Source organism: Pseudorca crassidens, chromosome 3 (genome assembly GCF_039906515.1).
Source record: "Pseudorca crassidens isolate mPseCra1 chromosome 3, mPseCra1.hap1, whole genome shotgun sequence".
Taxonomy (NCBI): domain Eukaryota; kingdom Metazoa; phylum Chordata; class Mammalia; order Artiodactyla; family Delphinidae; genus Pseudorca; species Pseudorca crassidens.
Window position 1 is genome coordinate 38,786,472 of NC_090298.1, and position 18,488 is coordinate 38,804,959.

Consider the following 18,488-nt stretch of genomic DNA (forward strand, 5'->3'; position numbering starts at 1 on the left):
GGTTCCCTCCGTGCCCACTTTCTGGAGAGTTTTTATGATAAATGGTGTTGAATTTTGTCAAAAGGTTTTACTGCATCTATTGAGATGATCATATGGTTTTTATTCTTCAATTTGTTAGTATAGTGTATCACACTGATTGATTTGTGTATATTGAAGAATCCTTGCATCCCTGGGATAAATACCACTTGATCATGGTGTATGGTCCTTTTAATGTGTGTTGGATTCTGTTTGCTAGTATTTTGTTGAGGATTTTTGCATCTATATTCATCAGTGATACTGGTCTGTAATTTCCTTTTTTTGTAGTATCTTTGTCTGGTTTTGGTATCAGGGTGATGGTAGCCTCGTAGAATGAGTTTGGGAATATTCCTTCCTCTGCAATTTTTGGAAGAGTTTGAGAAGGATGGGTGTTAGCTCTTCTCTAAATGTTTGATAGAATTCACCTGTGAAGCCATCTGGTCCTGGACTTTTGTTTGCTGGAAGATTTTTAATCACAGTTTCAATTTCATTACTTGTGACTGGTCTGTTCATATTTTCTATTTCTTCCTGCTTCAGTCTTGGAAGGTTATACCTTCCGATGAATTTGTCTGTTTCTTCCAGGTTGTACGTTTTATTGGCATAGAGTTTCTTGTAGTACTCTTTTATGAGCTTTGTATTTCTCCTGTGTCCGTTGTAACTTCTCCTTTTTCATTTCAAATTTTATTGATTTGAGTCCTCTCCCTCTTTTTCTCGATGAATCTGGCTAAAGGTTTATCAATTTTGTTTATCTTCTCAAAGAACCAGCTTTTAGTTTTATTGATCTTTGCTATTATTTTCTTTGTTTCTATTTCATTTATTTCTGCTCTGATCTTTATGGTTTCTTTCCTTCTACTAACTTTGGGTTTTGTTTCTTCTTCTTTCTCTGGTTCCTTTAGGTGAGATGTAAGGTTAGATTGTTTATTTGAGATTTTTGTTGTTTCTTGAGGTAGGCTTATATTGTTCTAAACTTCCCTCTTACAACTGCTTTGCTGCATCCCATAGATTTTGGATTGTCGTGTTTTGTTGTCATTTTTCTCTAGGTTTTTTTTGATTTCCTCTTTTTTTTCTTCAGTGATGTTTTGGTTAGTTAGTAACGTATTGTTTAGCCTTCATGTGTTTGTGTTTTTTTCCCTGTAATTTATTTCTAATCTCATAGCGTTGTGGTCAGAAAAGATGCTTGATATGATTTCAGTTTTCTTTCTTTTTTTTTTTTGCTGTATGTGGGCCTCTCACTGTTGTGGCCTCTCCCGTTGCGTAGCACAGGCTCTGGACGTGCAGGCTCAGCGGCCATGGCTCACGGGCCCAGCCGCTCTGCTGCATGTGGGATCTTCCTGGACCGGGGCATGAACCTGCGTCCCCTGCATCGGCAGGTGGACTCTCAACCACTGCGCCACCAGGGAAGCCCTGATTTCAGTTTTCTGAAGTTTACCAAGGTTTGATTTGTGACCCAAGATGTGATCTGTCCTGGAGAATGTTCCTTGCGCACTTGAGAAGAAAATGTAATCTGCTGGTTTTGGATAGAATGTCCTATAAATATCAATTAAATCTATCTGTTCTATTGTGTCATTTAAAGCTTGTGTTTTCTTGTTAATTTTCTTTCTGGATGATCTGTTCATTGGTGTAAGTGATGTGTTAAAGTCCCCCACTATTATTGTGTTACTGTCGATTTCCTCTTTTATAGCTTTTTGCATTTGCCTTATGTATTGAGGTGCTCCTATATTGGGTGCATATATATTTATAATTGCTGTATCTTCTTCTTGGATTGATCCCTTGATTATTATGTAGTGTCCTTCCTTGTCTCCTGTAACATTCTTTATTTTGAAGTCTCTTTTATCTGATATGAGTATTGCTACTCCAGCTTTCTTTTGATTTCCATTTGCATGGTATATCTTTTTCCATCCCCTCACTTTCAGTCTGTATGTGTTCCTAGGTCTGAAGTGGGTCTCTTGTAGACAGCATATATATTAGTTGTTTTTCTGGGGTTTTATCTTCTTCCTTCATCTGGTACATAGTCCTCTGCCTTTTCATTTGGTCTGTCTTTCTGTGAATGTCATTTTCATTCCACAGGCTGCAGGATTGTAGTTCTTCTTGCTTCTGCTGTCTGCCCTCTAGCTTCCTTCATTTTCTTTCCTCTTTTTTTCTCCTTGAATACACTGTAGATGTGCTTTGGATGCATCATTTCACAAACGCTGCTCTTGTCAATGTCACCAGTGACTAGAATATTGCTTAATGACCCCATGACCAATTTTGAATCCTCATCTTAATTAACTTAGCAGCATTTGATAACAGTTGTTTACCCCCTCCTTGGAAATTTTTTTTGAATATATGTCCAGATTAACATATTAATTCTGGAATCTTCCACCCTCCCAGCCATTCCTCTTCAGCCTTGTTTGCTGAGCCTCTACATACTGAATGGCTCAGGCTGAATCCTTAGACTTCTCTCCGCCATCTACACTCACTCGTTTCTCATCCAGCCTCGTGCCTTTAAGTAGATATGTATTTTTGCTCTTCCACATGTAAGTCTTTTTTTTTTTTTTGTCTGTGCTGTGGGACTGGTGGGATCTTAGTTCCCCTACCAGGGGTTGAACCCGGACCCTCGGCAGTGAGAGCTCGGAATCCTAACCACTGGACCGCCAGGGAATTCCCCCCACATTTATGTCTTTAGCACATTCCTCTCATCCGAAATGCGTAAACACTGGATTTCTTTATCCAGTTGCCTACTTAACTTTTCCACTTGAGTGACAAATAAGCATCTCAAATTTACAATAGCCAGAGTCAAGTTGGCAGTCTTCCCCGCTGCTCCAAACCTGATTCTCTTGCAGTCTTTCACGTACCAGGAATTGGTACGTTTCATCCTTCTGGTTGCTCAGGCCAAAAATGCTTTGATTCATCCCTGACTCCTTTCTTTTTCTGACACTTTAAATTCAGTCCATCAGCAAAATCTGTCAGCTCTCCCAGAGAGTGTGAATCCAAAATGTTCACCATCTCTGCTAATCCAAGCCACTGTACTCTTCCCTTAATTACTGTAATGAGTTCCAGACTGATTTTCCTATTTCTATCCTTGCTCTTTACAGGGAACCTACACTGTTTGTGGTCCTTTTCTCATCTCATCTCCTAATGAGATACCTTGTTCACTCCTCTCCAGCTCTCCCTGCTGGTCCTAGAATACTGAAGCACATTTCTTGCTCAGGGGTACTGCCCTGTGTTTCCTCTGGCTGGGATCCTTTTCTTCATGCCATATTATCTGATGCTGAAGTCTGTTTATGCCCACATAACCTTCAGCCCCCCCACCCTTTTCTGTATTTTTATCCAGAGCCTTTATCACCACGTGACATTTAATCTATTTTCTTATATATTTTTTGTCTGTCTCCTTCTCTTTACTAAGGCTCATGAGAGCAGGGATATCGGTGTGTGTTTTTTGCTATTCTATCTATAGTGGCTGACACAGTGAGAAAACAATAAATACCCTTTAAACCAGTGAATAATGAATGGTGAGTGACTCTTTGGGAGGTTATCAGTTTCATAAGCAGCATAGTTATTAACTTAGAGAAATATATGTATCTGATAAAAATATGAAGCACACAAGAGGGTGTGCAGTGAAAAGTGAGTATCCTATGCCTACTGTCATCCTCCATTGTTTTATTCTTTAAAAAAGGTCTGTGTGTATACCAACATGTCTCTCTTCCACCTAAGGCATAGTGTGCAAACTATCCTACACATGGCTATTTACACTTAATATATATTTTTGGAGATCATTCTTCATTATTATATATATTGTGCATTTACATATACGTATATTATACATTAGTATATATAATATATACTAACCTAGAATGATCTCCAAAATCTCTCTATAAAGCATAAATAGCCATGTGTAGGATTGTGTGTAGACTATTTTAAAATGTGTATGTATGTATATACATATATATTACATATACATAGTAATATATATGTATATTACTTTTCAGACTTTTTCCTGGCTGATGGTTGAGTTTTAGCTCAACATTTAGACTGATTTTTTTTCCTTTGCAGTGCCCACTGTTGATGTCTTTCAGATTTCCACAAAAGAGAGATTTGGACTGGGACATCAGCTGAAAAAGTAAGTTTTCCAATGACTAAAAAACAAATTTCTATTAAAGAGAACTGAGTTCTCATTTTGCTCACCACTCCCTGCCCCATTTTTATTCAACAAAGCTTTTTGAAGTACATGCCTCAGGAGCGGAAGTCGTCCTGATGCTAAGAGCTGCATCAATAATTTAGTTGGCAGAGCTCACTTTAGAACTGAGCCAGATTCCTTCCATCTGCCCCCCCTGGATTCACTCTCCTCCCTCTAACATCCTGCCTTCCACCTGAGGAGGTGGGCATAGAAAACTTAGAAGATAAACCTTAATGTTTAGAATTCCACATCTTTGAAGCTAAATTCAATTTGCAACATATATTTAGCACAGTATATTATGCAGTGTTTTCTTTTTAAGGACTCAATATAGATTCATCAGTTGTAACAAATGCACCACTCCGGCAGGAGATGTTGATAATAGGGAAGCTATGGGCAGGGGCATATGCGAAATCTCAGTACCTTCCTCTCAATTTTGCTGTGCACCTAAAACCGCTCTAAAAAAATAAAGTCATTAAATTAAAAATAATTTTTAAAATGAGGGAGAAAATTGGGTGAGGGAAAAAAAATCACAGGGGAAATTTTCTCAGTTTCCTGTACCGGATTAGGTATCCTTTTCCAGTGCAACTGGCTTTGTTTTTTCAATTGGATTTTGTTTTTCAAGCCAGTATCTTACAGGTCTTGGAACTAAGCATGGAGCCTGCCTTCTATGTTAAGCCATTCAAGTTGGCCACCACCTCATCTTAGCACATGTTTTTTTTCTTCCCCCCTATGATTTTTTTCCCTCATCCAATTTTCTCCCTCATCTTTTTAAGAGCGGTTTTAGGTGCACAGCAAAATTGAGAGGAAGGTACTGAGATTTTGCATATGCCCCTGCCCATAGCTTCCCTATTATCAACATCTCCTGCTGGAGTGGTGCATTGGTTACAACTGAAGAATCTATATTGACTATGATTATCACTCAAAGTCCGGAGTTCTACTTTATGTACTTTTGTAAGCCACTTAAGAACTTTTTTTGGGGGGGAGGGGTGAAATGCCATTGGTCCAAATGAGACAACAATTATAAAAGCACAGAAGTCTAGGAATAGATAGCTTCCTACCCTTAATGACATTGAGCTGAGAAAAAGAAATTATGTGTGTAATCCCAACCCTGAGAAATTAAGGAAAGCTATACTCTGTATTCACTGTTGAATCACCTTGTAGAATATGTAACATTTTATTAATAGTTCCACCCAAATGTTTAACATTTTTAAAAAGTTATTTACTTTTATGGGCAGATTTTAATTATATGAAAAGTTTGGTATATGAACTAGAACTTTATTTAATGACCCTTGATAAATTTTAGACTAATTTAGTTTCTTTCCTTAATTATAAATAACTGGGTTTGTCTGTGATCTTCTAGTCTAAAATTATATATAATAAAATTTCAAAATCTGATCTCATCCTCACAATGTCATAAGAGGAAATTGAAATATAAAGAGGTTATTTTCCAGAAACATACAGCAAGTTAGGAAGGCAGATTTAGAATCTAGGCCCTTTGTTTTTGCTCAGGAAATAAGAAACATTAAACTTGTTCCGTGATTCTTTATCTTGTGTGTTTCTGGCAGTAAGAGTCTAAACAACAGCAACAGCAAATGCTTATGCAGTGCTGCTTACATGTCAGGCACTTAGAATAGTGACATATATTAGCTCCCTTGATCTTCACAACAACCCTATCAAGCAGGTACTGTTACTCTCCATGTTTCCTAGATGATGAAGCCCAGGCCCCGGGAGCTTAAGCAACTTGGTTAAGCTCACACACTGAGAAAGTGGTACAGCCAGAATTTGACTCCATATCAATACTTTTGATCCATCCACTAATCTGCCTCTCATATAATCCTAGATACTCCTTTGTCTTAATAAGGCTTGGAATATATTTTCATCATTGAATGGATATTGGGGAAATGTGAGGTCATTAAAAGAGCCTGAAAGAGAAAATACTGACCCCAAACAGATGTAATAAAGTGATCAGCCTTGAATAGGGTATCTGTCAATCAAAGGCGAAGCATATCACAGACTATGGAAATAATCTTAAACTGTGTGTGACTTTATGTTGAATTGATGTTGATCAAACTTAAGTTGCTTTTTTCTGTTTTTGTTTTTGTTTTTTTTGCGATACGCGGGCCTCTCACTGTTGTGGCCTCTCCCGTTGCGGAGCACAGGCTCCGGACGTGCAGGCTTAGCGGCCATGGCTCATGGGCCCAGCTGCTCCGCGGCATGTGGGATCTTCCCGGACCGGGGCACGAACCCGTGTCCCCTGCATCGGCAGGCGGACTCTCAACCACTGCGCCACCGGGGAAGCCCCTTAAGTTGTTTTTAAAAGGAAAAAAATACATTGCAAATCTCCAACATTGCCTGAAGTATATACAAACATAAAGTATGGTGTAAATTCTTCATATGTTGAGTTCACATTTATAACACAAAATTCAATTTATAACTGATGTGCAAATCAAAATGAAACATTCAAATTTCAAATTAATATACTAATTTAATTTGATGGGTGGTGTCATTTCGCTGAAGCTATTTCACCACCACAGTTTGAACACAGTACTGACTACTATAGTGCCCATTTCAGCATGTAGAAGATCATCATGTTACCCACGTGTATTCCCTTTCTCTTCTGAACTACCCTGGAAGCTTTGTTCACATAGCTGGCTGTGACCTCATCCGGTCTTCAGTTGATGTGAATGTATAATTTACCTTGAAGTCTTTTTCCCTTCTTTTATCATCAGCCAATGGCAATTATAGTAGTTCTTCTTAGTGACAGCACAAACTCAAACACCAGTGTGAGCACTGAAATCTCTCGGTGCCTCTGTATTATAAGGGGGTGGTCATTATACCAAACGTGCTCATATGTATATTTCAGATCACAGTTGAAATGAAACACTATATAGAATTTCTTATAGGAGGTAGTTAACTCCTCCCTTTCGAATCCAAGAACATGTGGGGATTTGGGTGTGCAAGTTTAAGAATTACTAGTTTTAGATGTTGAAGTCACACTTTAGAACGCTAATATAATATGAAAGTGGGAACAATTTTAGCTCTTTTACTTGTTATTTTTTGTTCCAGTTAGCCTGTCAAGAATCAGAGAAGCACTTGCTTGGTTTCTTAGGGAGTGGTACACAGGAATGGCAATTTTTCATAGGAGGAAAAGAATCTGAATCTGCTTGGTACAAAGGGTGGTGTCACTGGAGATTTCAGGTTAAGTACAAGGGAAAATGATGACCTTAATATTACTGTTACATTTAAATCTTGATGAAATCTTGGGAGAAAAAAACCTTCAAAGATTAAGTGGAAAATAAGAACTTTCCCTCGTCCTGAGCTCTAGGGAGAATTTACTGCAAATTTGGAATCATGCATCACTGACTGCAGCTTTACCCCCTTCTTCCTCACTACCTCTACAGCTAAAAAGACCGCAAATAATTGCACATTTCCTCTGAATTCAACTAAGCTAGCTCACTAAAGTTTGGGGTAGTTAGTCTGAGTGATGTAGTTTCTGGCGATCTGAGTTAATGTGGTGAGACCTGAAGGATCTCAAGAAAATAATAATTGGCCTAGTGCTAAGAGTCACAGCTGCCCCTTTTGAATAACATACGTTAACATAGGTCTCTCCGTGTTGGACAACATAGGTGTTACAGCTCTGCTTACAATCCAGGCTAACTTGGACAGATTTCATTTCCTCACCTTACTTGTGAAATGTGTGGAAGGAGAAAAAAAATCTGTATATAAAGTTCCTCTTTCACACCCTGCTGTATTGTAAATAGTAGATATTGGTACCATCTTCCTGGTACAAAAGCAATCTGTGTTAGAAACAACTGAAAAGAGCAGGAAAGCAGGACCTGCTGAATTGACTTGGGAAAGAAAATCAAAGTGTTTAATTTACTGCGCACAATGTTTAATTGTAAAATTTTGCCTCTACTTAAGTATCAGCCTTAAGGGACTCTCCTCCATTGTCACTGGAGGGACGGGATCCAGAGAAGCTGTCACAGCCTGAGACCCTTCTCAGAAAACAAGGCTGTGTCTTTCTTAAATCCACCTTTGACGTTCTAGAATTCTTTATCACAAAACAGTGATGCCATGGTCTTGACTTAGAAAATATTGAGATCAGAAGTTACCAAATTCCTGCCTTAGGATAGGAACTAAAAATTCTTAGAGGCGCACCATCTTTTAAAAAACCAGCACATTTTAAAGTGAATGGCGGCTGTGCTGAACGTAAAACTTGCTGACCTCCTAATTCTCCATAGAGTCAATTTTGCATGGCTTATTTTTGTTTACGATTTTGTACTTTCATTTTGTTTTCCTTCTCATGAAGAAAAATACATAAGCAAATCAAGGAGAAGGAAAAGAACTTTACTTTATCTTAATAGATCATAATTACTAACAAAACATTTTTTAAAGCCTGTGTTGCTAGCACCAACAAAATAATTCAGACTTTTCTCTTGCCACCTCAGCTAAAGGTGTTGATCCTAAAGGCCGTCCTTATAAATCTCCTTATATCCTTATTCTTTTATCAACTTCTTAATCGTTTGTATTTTTAATTATGTCACAGTAATGAATTAATTATTAATCGTAACACAGTAAAATCATAGAAATTTTCTATAGGATGCTTTCCTACACAAGAAGACATCTTGTATGGTTCAAAATTAAACTCCGCCTAATTACCATGCATTTATTTTCCTTTGATAAATGCATTCTCTACATAATCCATATAGAAATCTGATATTAAATTACCTTGGAACTGTGATAACAAACTTACCTTTGGTTTGACAGAATCATGCAGACATTTGTTACACAGCAGTGGAAACAGAGCAAAGAAAAATCTAGTTGCCTGCACAATAAGAAGCTGTCAGAGAAGAAAGTGAAGTCTCCCCTGCATCTATTTTCTACCTTGCGCAGGTGGGTAACAGACGTCTTTCCATCGTCTTACTAAACGCTGCACCTGTGATATTCCATGCTTATTTAATTCAAAGCATTATTGCTACAGTGTTGGCATCTGTTTATTTTCTTTATGACTTTAAAGAACAGACCAAGTTACATCCATTCCATCAAAAAACACGGATACTCATTTCTATGTTTTGAGTTTGTGTTTCCTTTACATGGGTTAAATTTACTAAATTTACATTGTTTGGTTTCTAATCACATAGAGTTTTCCCTACCAAAATTAGTCCTTCACAGGGCTCTGGGATAGGTAGGAGGGAAAAACAAACTGGACAAACCCTTTTTGCTTTCCAGGAAACATAGACTTCAGTCCCCGTGATCTTTCCATACATATTTGGTTTCCATTTTGGCTGGATAAGCTGGATTAAAAAGACATGGTATTTGTAACAGAGTTGAGTTGATTGAGCCCGACAAGTGTTCTCCATGGTCTGTTGCACTCACGATTTGCCCTGTTAATTGTTGCATTTTGAAGGTCGCCAAGTTATCCTCCCCCTGGTTGTGGAAAGAGCAAATCCAAACTGAAATCGGAGCAAGACGGGATCTCCAAGACGCATAAGCTGCTGCGGAGGACTTGTTCCAGCACAGTCAAGACGGAGGACGTGTGCGCCCCGAAGCCACACAGGACCTTCGGTCGCTCGCTGTCCAGCGACCCCCGGGCTGAGCAGGCGGTGACGACCATTAAGTCACACAAGCTCTTGAACCGTCCCTGCCCTGCAGCCGTCAAGCAGGAGGACTGCCTCGCTCTCAAGTCGCACAAACTCTTGACTCGCTCTTGTTCTGGAGACCCGCGCTGTGAGCACAACGCCAGCCTGAAGCCTCACAAACTGCTAAGCAGGTCTTATTCCAGTAACCTCAGAATGGAAGAATTATATGGACTCAAGAGTCACAAGTTGCTCAGCAAGTCTTACTCCAGTGCCCCCAAGTCATCCAAAACGGAGCTTTTCAAGGAACCCAGCGCAGAGGGCCGGAGGCTCTCTCTTACCTCAGGGCTCATTGGTATCTTAACACCATCATCATCTTCATCTTCCCAGCCTGCTGTGCGTACATATTTTCATCTTGAGTTCTTAAATGTCAGCTAAGGGGCAGTGGAGGGTTTTGTTAGTTTGTCTGTTTTGTAAGATCTGGGAAAGGAAAGAAGCACAGTTTTGTTTTTGTTTTTTAAAATTTACAATTTTTTTCTTTTGGATGTTATTTTGCATACCAGACATTTGCAACTGGTACTGGAATGTTCGTTTTGATTCTGAAAAAATAAATGTGGCTGTCAATGTGAGGTCTAGTCCAGAGTCCTGTCACGGGAATGAATGCTACTAAAAATGGAAGGAAGTCCATTGGATTCACAAAGCCTGTCCTTTAAAGCAAGCATAGCATTTTTAATGTTTTATTAAGTAGGTTTATCTAATCTCTGGTTTTCTCACAAAAGTAGTGGAGCTCAGAGTTTGTCTGATAATTTTTTTTTAGAATAAAAATTGTTGATGTTTTATTTTATTTATTTATTTCCAATAATTAAGAGTGGTGTCCTTCCTATTGTATATAAGAGGACAACTTTGCCCATGAACTTGTGGAGAGAAGTAACAGTTACAGCTGTATCCCGGAGCCTCACTTAAAGCTGCTCTCAGTGTCTACTTTATGAAACTGAAGTCACTTTGTCCTGAAGCTCTTTTGCATGGGGAGATGGGCCTGGGAGGTGACTGTATTAAAGCTTAAGTACTTTGGGTGGTATTTATTGGGAGTCAGTCTTACACAAAGTTTACCTCTAGAGTAATCAGCATTATAGCCAGTTTCAGATAAAGAAACAGACCTATCTTATGTATATTAATTACATAAAAGAATTGACAAAAAGTTTTGTTTGCTTTTAGTAAATTTGTGTTTGTGTGTGTTAGGGAGGAACGTATTTAACTCTTTAACTATTAATACAGATATACCAAGCAATAGATGAAACTGAAAAAAAATAAGATACATTTTCAGAAAGTTGTGGTGCTCTTGTATAGATTTATTTCTAAAATTACATTGTAAATTATACCATGAAATTTTATTTGTGTTAAGAAAATGTATATGAGTATGTTGGTAATTTTAGGTGGATATCCCCAAAGCCCATTTCTTCTCAAAACTAAGTATTAAAGACATATAGAAAAGTAATTATGTCAGAGTTACATAGTAGAAAGTTTCCCATGGTTAGTTTCACCTAAGAAAGATAATTTTGGATATTCTGTAAAAGAATATGTCTTAATGTCCTCCTGTGTGGTTAAGCCTAATACAGTAGTTCAGTATTGTACCCCTTACAGCAGCTGTCTAGTACGTCCTTGGAGAAATAATTCTATCTGATTGTAAAATGAGATTAAAATAATCTAAATGAGGAAGTGGGAGCAATCAGTGATGAGTAATAGAGGCAACGAGTTTTTGTGATCATTTAAAGATGCCACTCATTTTTATTAGAAGATCAGAAATTAAGAATGCTGCTCATTTAGTTTAAACAAAGATTGCAATCGTAATGGAGGAAAGGGCATTATACTAAATTCTAAAATCTCGATGTCATAATCAGTGATTTAATTCACATTACAGGTGATCTTAGATCACATCTGTATTCACTGTTGCGAAAGTAAAAGGCTATAATTTATATATTTTCCTAATTAAAAAATTATTTTCTTCTCCTTTGCTTTTTATAGCCAAATGGTGCCAAATGTATTCCAATACGAGACCGTGGCTTCCTAGTGCAGGTATGAGCCAAGCCTCCATCCGTTGTAGCAATAGTTTAGCCTTTAGTGGGTTTTCAAATCCTTCATGAACTTGACTTTGTTCTTTCTCTTTATTGTCTTATTCAGACAATTGAGTTTGCTGAACAGCGGATCCCCGTGTTGAACGAATACTGTGTGGTTTGTGACGAGCCACATGTGTTTCAAAATGGCCCCATGCTTAGGGTAAGTTCTCATTGGTGGAATGGCAGTTTAGAATATAAATGAAGAGGGTTAAGATATAAAAATAAATAAGTAAATAACTGCATTTACAGTAAATAGTCTCTATTGAGCCAGTTACGTAATACACGAAGTCATAATTTTGACCAATGAGTCACTATTTCTGAAGGAGTCTGTGAAAGATCAAGCTGTTTCATATTAGCAAAATGTTTCTTATTTCTCACATGTGCTTATTTATCACTTCATTGTCTATTCATCTATCTCTATATCCATCCACATCGATATGTATATATATGTAAACTTGTAAACACTTTTTTCAAAAAAGCACAATTTAAAGATAGTTAATACAGAGAGTAGATGGTAGTTCCAGTTAGAAGTGGTATGTAGTAGAATCTGGAGAATTAGAGTAAAGATTTTGAAAAAATGCCAACTCACTAACACATTTGTGGCATTATTGAGTATGGAAATAAGAATCAAAGTATAAGTGGTGTTTTTGGGGAGAATTATCCAATATCCTATATCTCAATTGGATAATTGGAATTATTATCCAATTATTTCCTTCAAAGAGTTTATAGTTTATATCTTACATTTAAGACATTGATCCTTTTTGAGTTAATTTTTGCTTATGGTGTGAGGTTGTTGTCCAGATTCATTCTATTGCATGTAGATATCTAGTTGTCTAAGCACCATTTGTTGAAAAGACTCTTCTTCCCCAATGAAATGATCTTGTCTGTCTTGTTGAAAATGATTTGACCATAGATGTTTTGATTTACTGGTCAACTCTTAATTTTACTCCACTGATTCGTATGTCAGTCCTTATACCTGTACTGTACTGTCTTGATTAACTGTAGCTTTGTAGTGAGTTTGAAATGAAGAAGTGTGAGTCCTCCAACTTTTTTTTTTTATAATATTGCTTTCACTGTTTGGATCCCTTGCATTTCCATGTGAATTCTAGGGTCAGCTCATCTGCCAAAAAGGCAGATGGAATTTTGATAGGGTTTGCTTTGGGTCTGTCAGTCAATTTGGGAAGTATTGCCATCTTAATATTAATCCTTCCAATCCACGAATGCAGGGTATCCTTCCATTTATCTAGATCTTTAAAAATTTCTTTTTACACTGTTTTTTTAGTATCAGTGTTCAAGTCTTGCACATCCTTGGATAAATTTATCTTTAAGTAGTTTATTCTTTTTGATGCTGTTGCCACTTCTAATCAACATTGTACTGGAGGTTCTAGCCAGGCAATTAAGAAGAGAAGAATAATAGAATGTATCCATATTGGACAGGAAAAACTAAAGCAATCTGTTTGCAGATGACTTGAGCACTGTGTGCCAGGCACCCTGTATAGACATTTTGCATACTGCTTCTTTATTTGATTTTCACAAAACTCTGTGGTTTAGGTAGGTATTTTTGTGCCCATGGTGCAAATAAGGCGGTTAAGATTCAAAGAGATTAGCCGATTTATTTAGCATCACCCAGCTATATGAGTGGAAGCTGAACTTTGAACCTGATTTTGTCTGACTTCAAAAATGCATCACAAACATTTATTGAAGGCTTTATGAATATAACGCACCATACTAGATTCTGTTGCACTTTTTAAGAGAGATTTGTCCTGTCCTTAGGAATATATGTTTGAAAAGATGAATTGCAAAGCCTAGAAATAGGTACTTTTATTAGAAATTTTTTGTATTTCAGGATTTATACTTTAAAAAACATATATAATATCCATTTATGACCATAACGACTCAGGCTTTATGATATATTTGTTTCATTTTATTTGTTTATGGGAAACACATAAAAGAGTTTTTTCTTGCCACCCATATGCTATTTTTTTTCCATATGCTATTTTTTGACAGTCAGTTATTCCTCTCAAAGAGATATATTGTTATTCCGAAACCCAACTTAACTAAATCAGAATTTATTAAATATTTGTGCAAGATTGTTATTTTTAGTCAATACACGGAAATGTATAGTTACGATGAGAGGAGAGAGGATGCTTTAACCGTGTCAGTTTATCCCAGTAAGGAGGCCTGTTTTTACTTCGTGGTTGTGCATCTGTGGCTCTTGATTTATTTCTTGATCCATGGCAATGACATTTTCCTTGCCGTAGACAATAGTAATGTTATTAATGGCATAAGCTTTTTGAATGCTTTTTATGTAATCATGTTTTTGAAGTGCCTTATATGGATTATCTTATTTAATCCTCAAAATAACCCTATTAGGCAGATATTAATACTGTCCCTGCTCTATAGATGAGGGAAACCGTAATTTTTTTAAGGTCACACTGCTTGTAAGTAATAGGGACAGGATTCAAACCCTGGCAGAATGGCACCAAGGCCACGGTTCTTAATCGTGATGCTACTCTTGACTCATGTGCTTGAATTAACTACTTTTATGTCCTGGAAATTTACCACACATATTGTTGGGAGTTTGCTCTTTACGGTTTAATTGCTGTCAGTTCATTCCTATAATAGGTGATAGAAATATCATAGTTGATGTTAGTATTCTCTTTGCCTTGCTTCAAGTTCTGTTTTACTTTATCTTTCTGCACCAATGAAGTTTGCTGTCTCTTTCTAGAAATGGAAATGCTTTTGTAAACAAGAGAGAAAACGTTTTCTAAGTAAATATAGCTAGTTATCAGGTGGTTTTATGTTGCTTCAATTCAGACTGTTATCTAAGGAAATCAGAAAACTTACTTTGGTTTCTTAAATAGTAAGATAAGTGACATATGAAATCAGATCAGGAAATGAAAATAGAGAAACATCTCATAGTCAAAGGAAGAAAAGTAAACAAAACTACCTCCTTCACCTAAATCAGGTATATATTCATTTTTTCTCTCTCTTTCTTATATTTACATCGCGATATGTTTTACTATAATTTCAATAATGTACATAGTGTATAATTTCAATAAGGTATAACAATTATTACAAATATAATATTCAGCCCATATAACACATTAAAAACTGCAGTAAATCCTCGCGCTATAAAGAGGATAAGTCATAGCTCCATAGGGTGATTGAATAGGTTAGATAAAACTCGATTTCCATAGATTTTTCTGCCTAATGTTTATTACGTTTGTTAGATCTTTCTCTGTCAAAATTCAAATTGTTTCTTATATTTTGTCTCTTTTCTTCAAGGCTGATTGTTTTTTAAATAACCTAATCCCCCTTTTACCCCTATTTCCCAAAAGTCCTAAAATTTTACTCCTTTCCTATTCTGCCACTTTACTCAGAGGTCTAGGTAAGCATGTCACACTTTTGCAACATGAAGCACTACTTATTTAGAAATACCACAATGCCCTGATTTTCTCTTTTGTTTATAAAGGTTATAAATATCACTCTCAGGTGTGAGTCCTTACATGTAGTGCTGTGGATCTGCATAAAACTCACAATATCAGGAGGGTTGTTCAGAGTCCCAGAATTGCAGTTCGGCAGTACAGTCTGCATTGTGATCAGAAAACCAAACAGCTGGTTCTCTACGTTTCGGAATCAGCTAGAGTGTTAATGCGCTAGACTGTCTTGGAGATGCGTTAAAATGTTGATTTTGGTCTTCAAGTGTGTCCTCAAAACAAGAAAACAAGGATTTACTGCCAAAATCACCACTGCTTTTATCAGCCTCTAAGTTCCTAGTGCCCTTGTCTTTTTGTTAGTGTCACATTAAACAGCCAGTTCTTGGATCAATGCAGGTGTTTGTCTTCTTTGAACCCTGTACGTGAGCTGCTGAATCCTGTTGGAAAAAAACCACTCATGTGGTTGTGTGGCTTAGTATCCCTACAAAGTTGGAACTTTGTCAGGGATACTGGAGGCTCATTCGCTGTGTCCCTGGTTAACAGACTTTCCTGTTTCTCACATCAGTATGTGATGTGGGAATTACGATTTCCTTTTCTTCTCCTGCTGTGTGAAAATGTCCCACATTACTTGTTCTGGATTATCAGGCCTGAGATGCTACTGTCACCTCTTGAGAATAATGCTCTTTCCTACTAAAGCAAGGTCAGAGAAACCTGTGAGTCTAATAATTTTGTGGTCCAGTCTTGGCTGTGGACCATAGGACAAATGTTTGTAACTAAGGTTCTTATTTTCCAAGTGAAAATTAACAATACCCAGCTATAATTTGGTCATAGTATAAGGCACTCCCACGACCATTTTTTTGGAAACTGAGTGTGTGGGTCAACCTGGGTATGTCCCATTTTACCTTGAGGAAAACAGGTAGGTCTTCTTGTATTTAGGTCTGATGTTAAAGAATGGATGAAAAAGCATAGGCTATTTTCTCCCTGCTCCCCCTCAACGCATTTTGTAGAAGTTAACATTTCAAGTTCTGAAATAAAGGCTAAACTAAATAGTTATGCCAAAAAACTTTCAGTTCAAAAATATAATTATTTTTACATCCAAATTGAACAGAAATTGGTTTTAATGTTCAAACAACTTTAGTTTTATCGGGCAATAGAGATCACCATGTATAGTGGGGACTAACCAGGCCTGATCCTATTTTATTGTGGATCTGTCTTGATCTCTGTGGGATTCCTGTCTTTCTTAATGGACAGTAAATCTTTCCCTACCCCAAATGTGTCTGTCTTCCGAACTATGAAAAGCACCCAAAGTACTGACTATAAAACTGGAAACACAGAGAATTAAAGGCATTTAGGTTTTGTGTTTCCAGTAGATATTCTTAATTATTCTCATATGTTTTCAACACTTGTTTTTAAATTATGAAGTTGTATTTACATTGTTCATTTCTTTTTTAGCAAGACATAGTGTAGCAACAAATTAAGAATTTTGATAAACTGTGGGTATGAAAATAAAAATACCACTTCATGATATGCTTCAATGAAAATTCTTATTAAACACTAATTTTTGTATATACATTGGGTTAAAACAAGTAGAAGAGACAGCTTATCCAGGTTACCTAATACTGTTAATATTTAAACGGCTCTGTATACCTCAAGGAGATTTTATAAACCATATCTCACTTGGTTCTCTTTCTCACTTAGTCCTTTTATCAACCTGGTGAACTAGATCTGATTTTATCCCTGTTTTATAGCTAGGAGAACTGAACTGTGCACATATGCTCCAACTGGAACAGTATCCACTTTTATCTGTTTTATATATTGGGCTTACATGAAATATTTTGTTTGAAAAAAAAGACCATGGCAAAAAAAGGTTTGAAAACCACTCACCTACACTGTGCTATATATAAATACATAGCTAGATTCTCTTGAGTTGTGTCATTTCTATTTTCAGTAGGAAGTAATTTAAATTCATTGAAAACACAAAGTTTCTAAAGTGCAGTTAGGTTCTAAAATATTCTTTAGGGCTTAAAGCCATTTTTTTGAAACATGTTTTTACTGCTCACATTTAAATTGCTTTGATTCAAATAAAATTAAAAATGTATTCATCTTAGCTTAAAAATTTCTAAAATGAATCTTAACTTAGGGACATATAAAGTTCCCCATGTTTTTAAATGGTGCATAATGAATATTATATTGCAGATATATTATGTATGTTATGTGTAATGGCAGGAGGGAATTGCCATGATTTTGCAGTTTACATTATAGGGACTAATTTTTTGAAGGCAATATAATAGTATAACCTTAAGAATAGATAATATTTTATAAATTGAAACTAATAGATTTATTGTAAACTCGAATTAGTAAATAATGTACATTTTGGGTGATATTTAGGCATACATACTTTGCATTAAAGTATGTTTAATAAAACACACAATTTCACTTATCTAGCAATAGCTATTCAATGACTACATTTTACTTTGAATTGATGCTGGAGTTTTCTGTGCAAATGATATAGCAGAATTTGTTGGGAGCACGGTATTGGCTGGAAGTTGGCTCAAGGTGGGAGAATGCTAATTACAGTATAACTGCATATTTTATTAAGGAAAAATGAATCAGTTTCTTTCCTTGAATAGGATGTGCTTTCTGTGAGACATCTAATCTTGATTACTTACAATTTGAGAACTTTCTTTTAGTACGCCATCTTGTGTTGACATTTTGAACTCCTCTCAAATAAAATGTGGATAAACATGGGAGAGGGTCAGTGACCTACAAAAACTAGTTGGCAAATTGTTATATCAAAATTAAACTCATTTATATCTTGAATACTCTATAGAATGTTCAAGTAAAAAATGATTGATATAACATTGTTACTTTAAAAATTCACTGGCATTTACTTAGTATGGTGTTAAATGGTACATGAATTATTCACAATATTGCTACCTCTATAGTTGCTATTTTAAAAAGAAAGGAAGAAACATAGGCAGAACACTCTATGACATAAATCACAGCAAGATCCTTTTTGACACACCTCCTAGAGAAATGGAAATAAACACAAAAGTAAACAAATGGTACCTAATGAAAAGGAAAACATAAGATGAAAAGACAACCCTCAGAATGGGAGAAAATATTTGCAAATGAAGCAACTGACAAAGGATTAATCTCCAAAATTTACAAGCAGCTCATGCAGCTC

General features: G+C 36.5%; 1 protein-coding gene across 1 annotated transcript in view; it reads left to right on the forward strand.

The window, feature by feature from the left end:
• The window catches only part of PARP8 (poly(ADP-ribose) polymerase family member 8), a 178,726-nt gene that overhangs the window by 124,378 nt on the left and 35,860 nt on the right, over window positions 1–18,488 (forward strand). Inside the window, exons 11-15 of the mRNA XM_067730652.1 lie at window positions 4,048–4,114; window positions 8,939–9,064; window positions 9,579–10,143; window positions 11,770–11,820; window positions 11,926–12,021. Of these exons, the coding sequence (XP_067586753.1) occupies window positions 4,048–4,114; window positions 8,939–9,064; window positions 9,579–10,143; window positions 11,770–11,820; window positions 11,926–12,021 (905 nt within the window). The remainder of the gene's footprint in view (window positions 1–4,047; window positions 4,115–8,938; window positions 9,065–9,578; window positions 10,144–11,769; window positions 11,821–11,925; window positions 12,022–18,488) is intronic.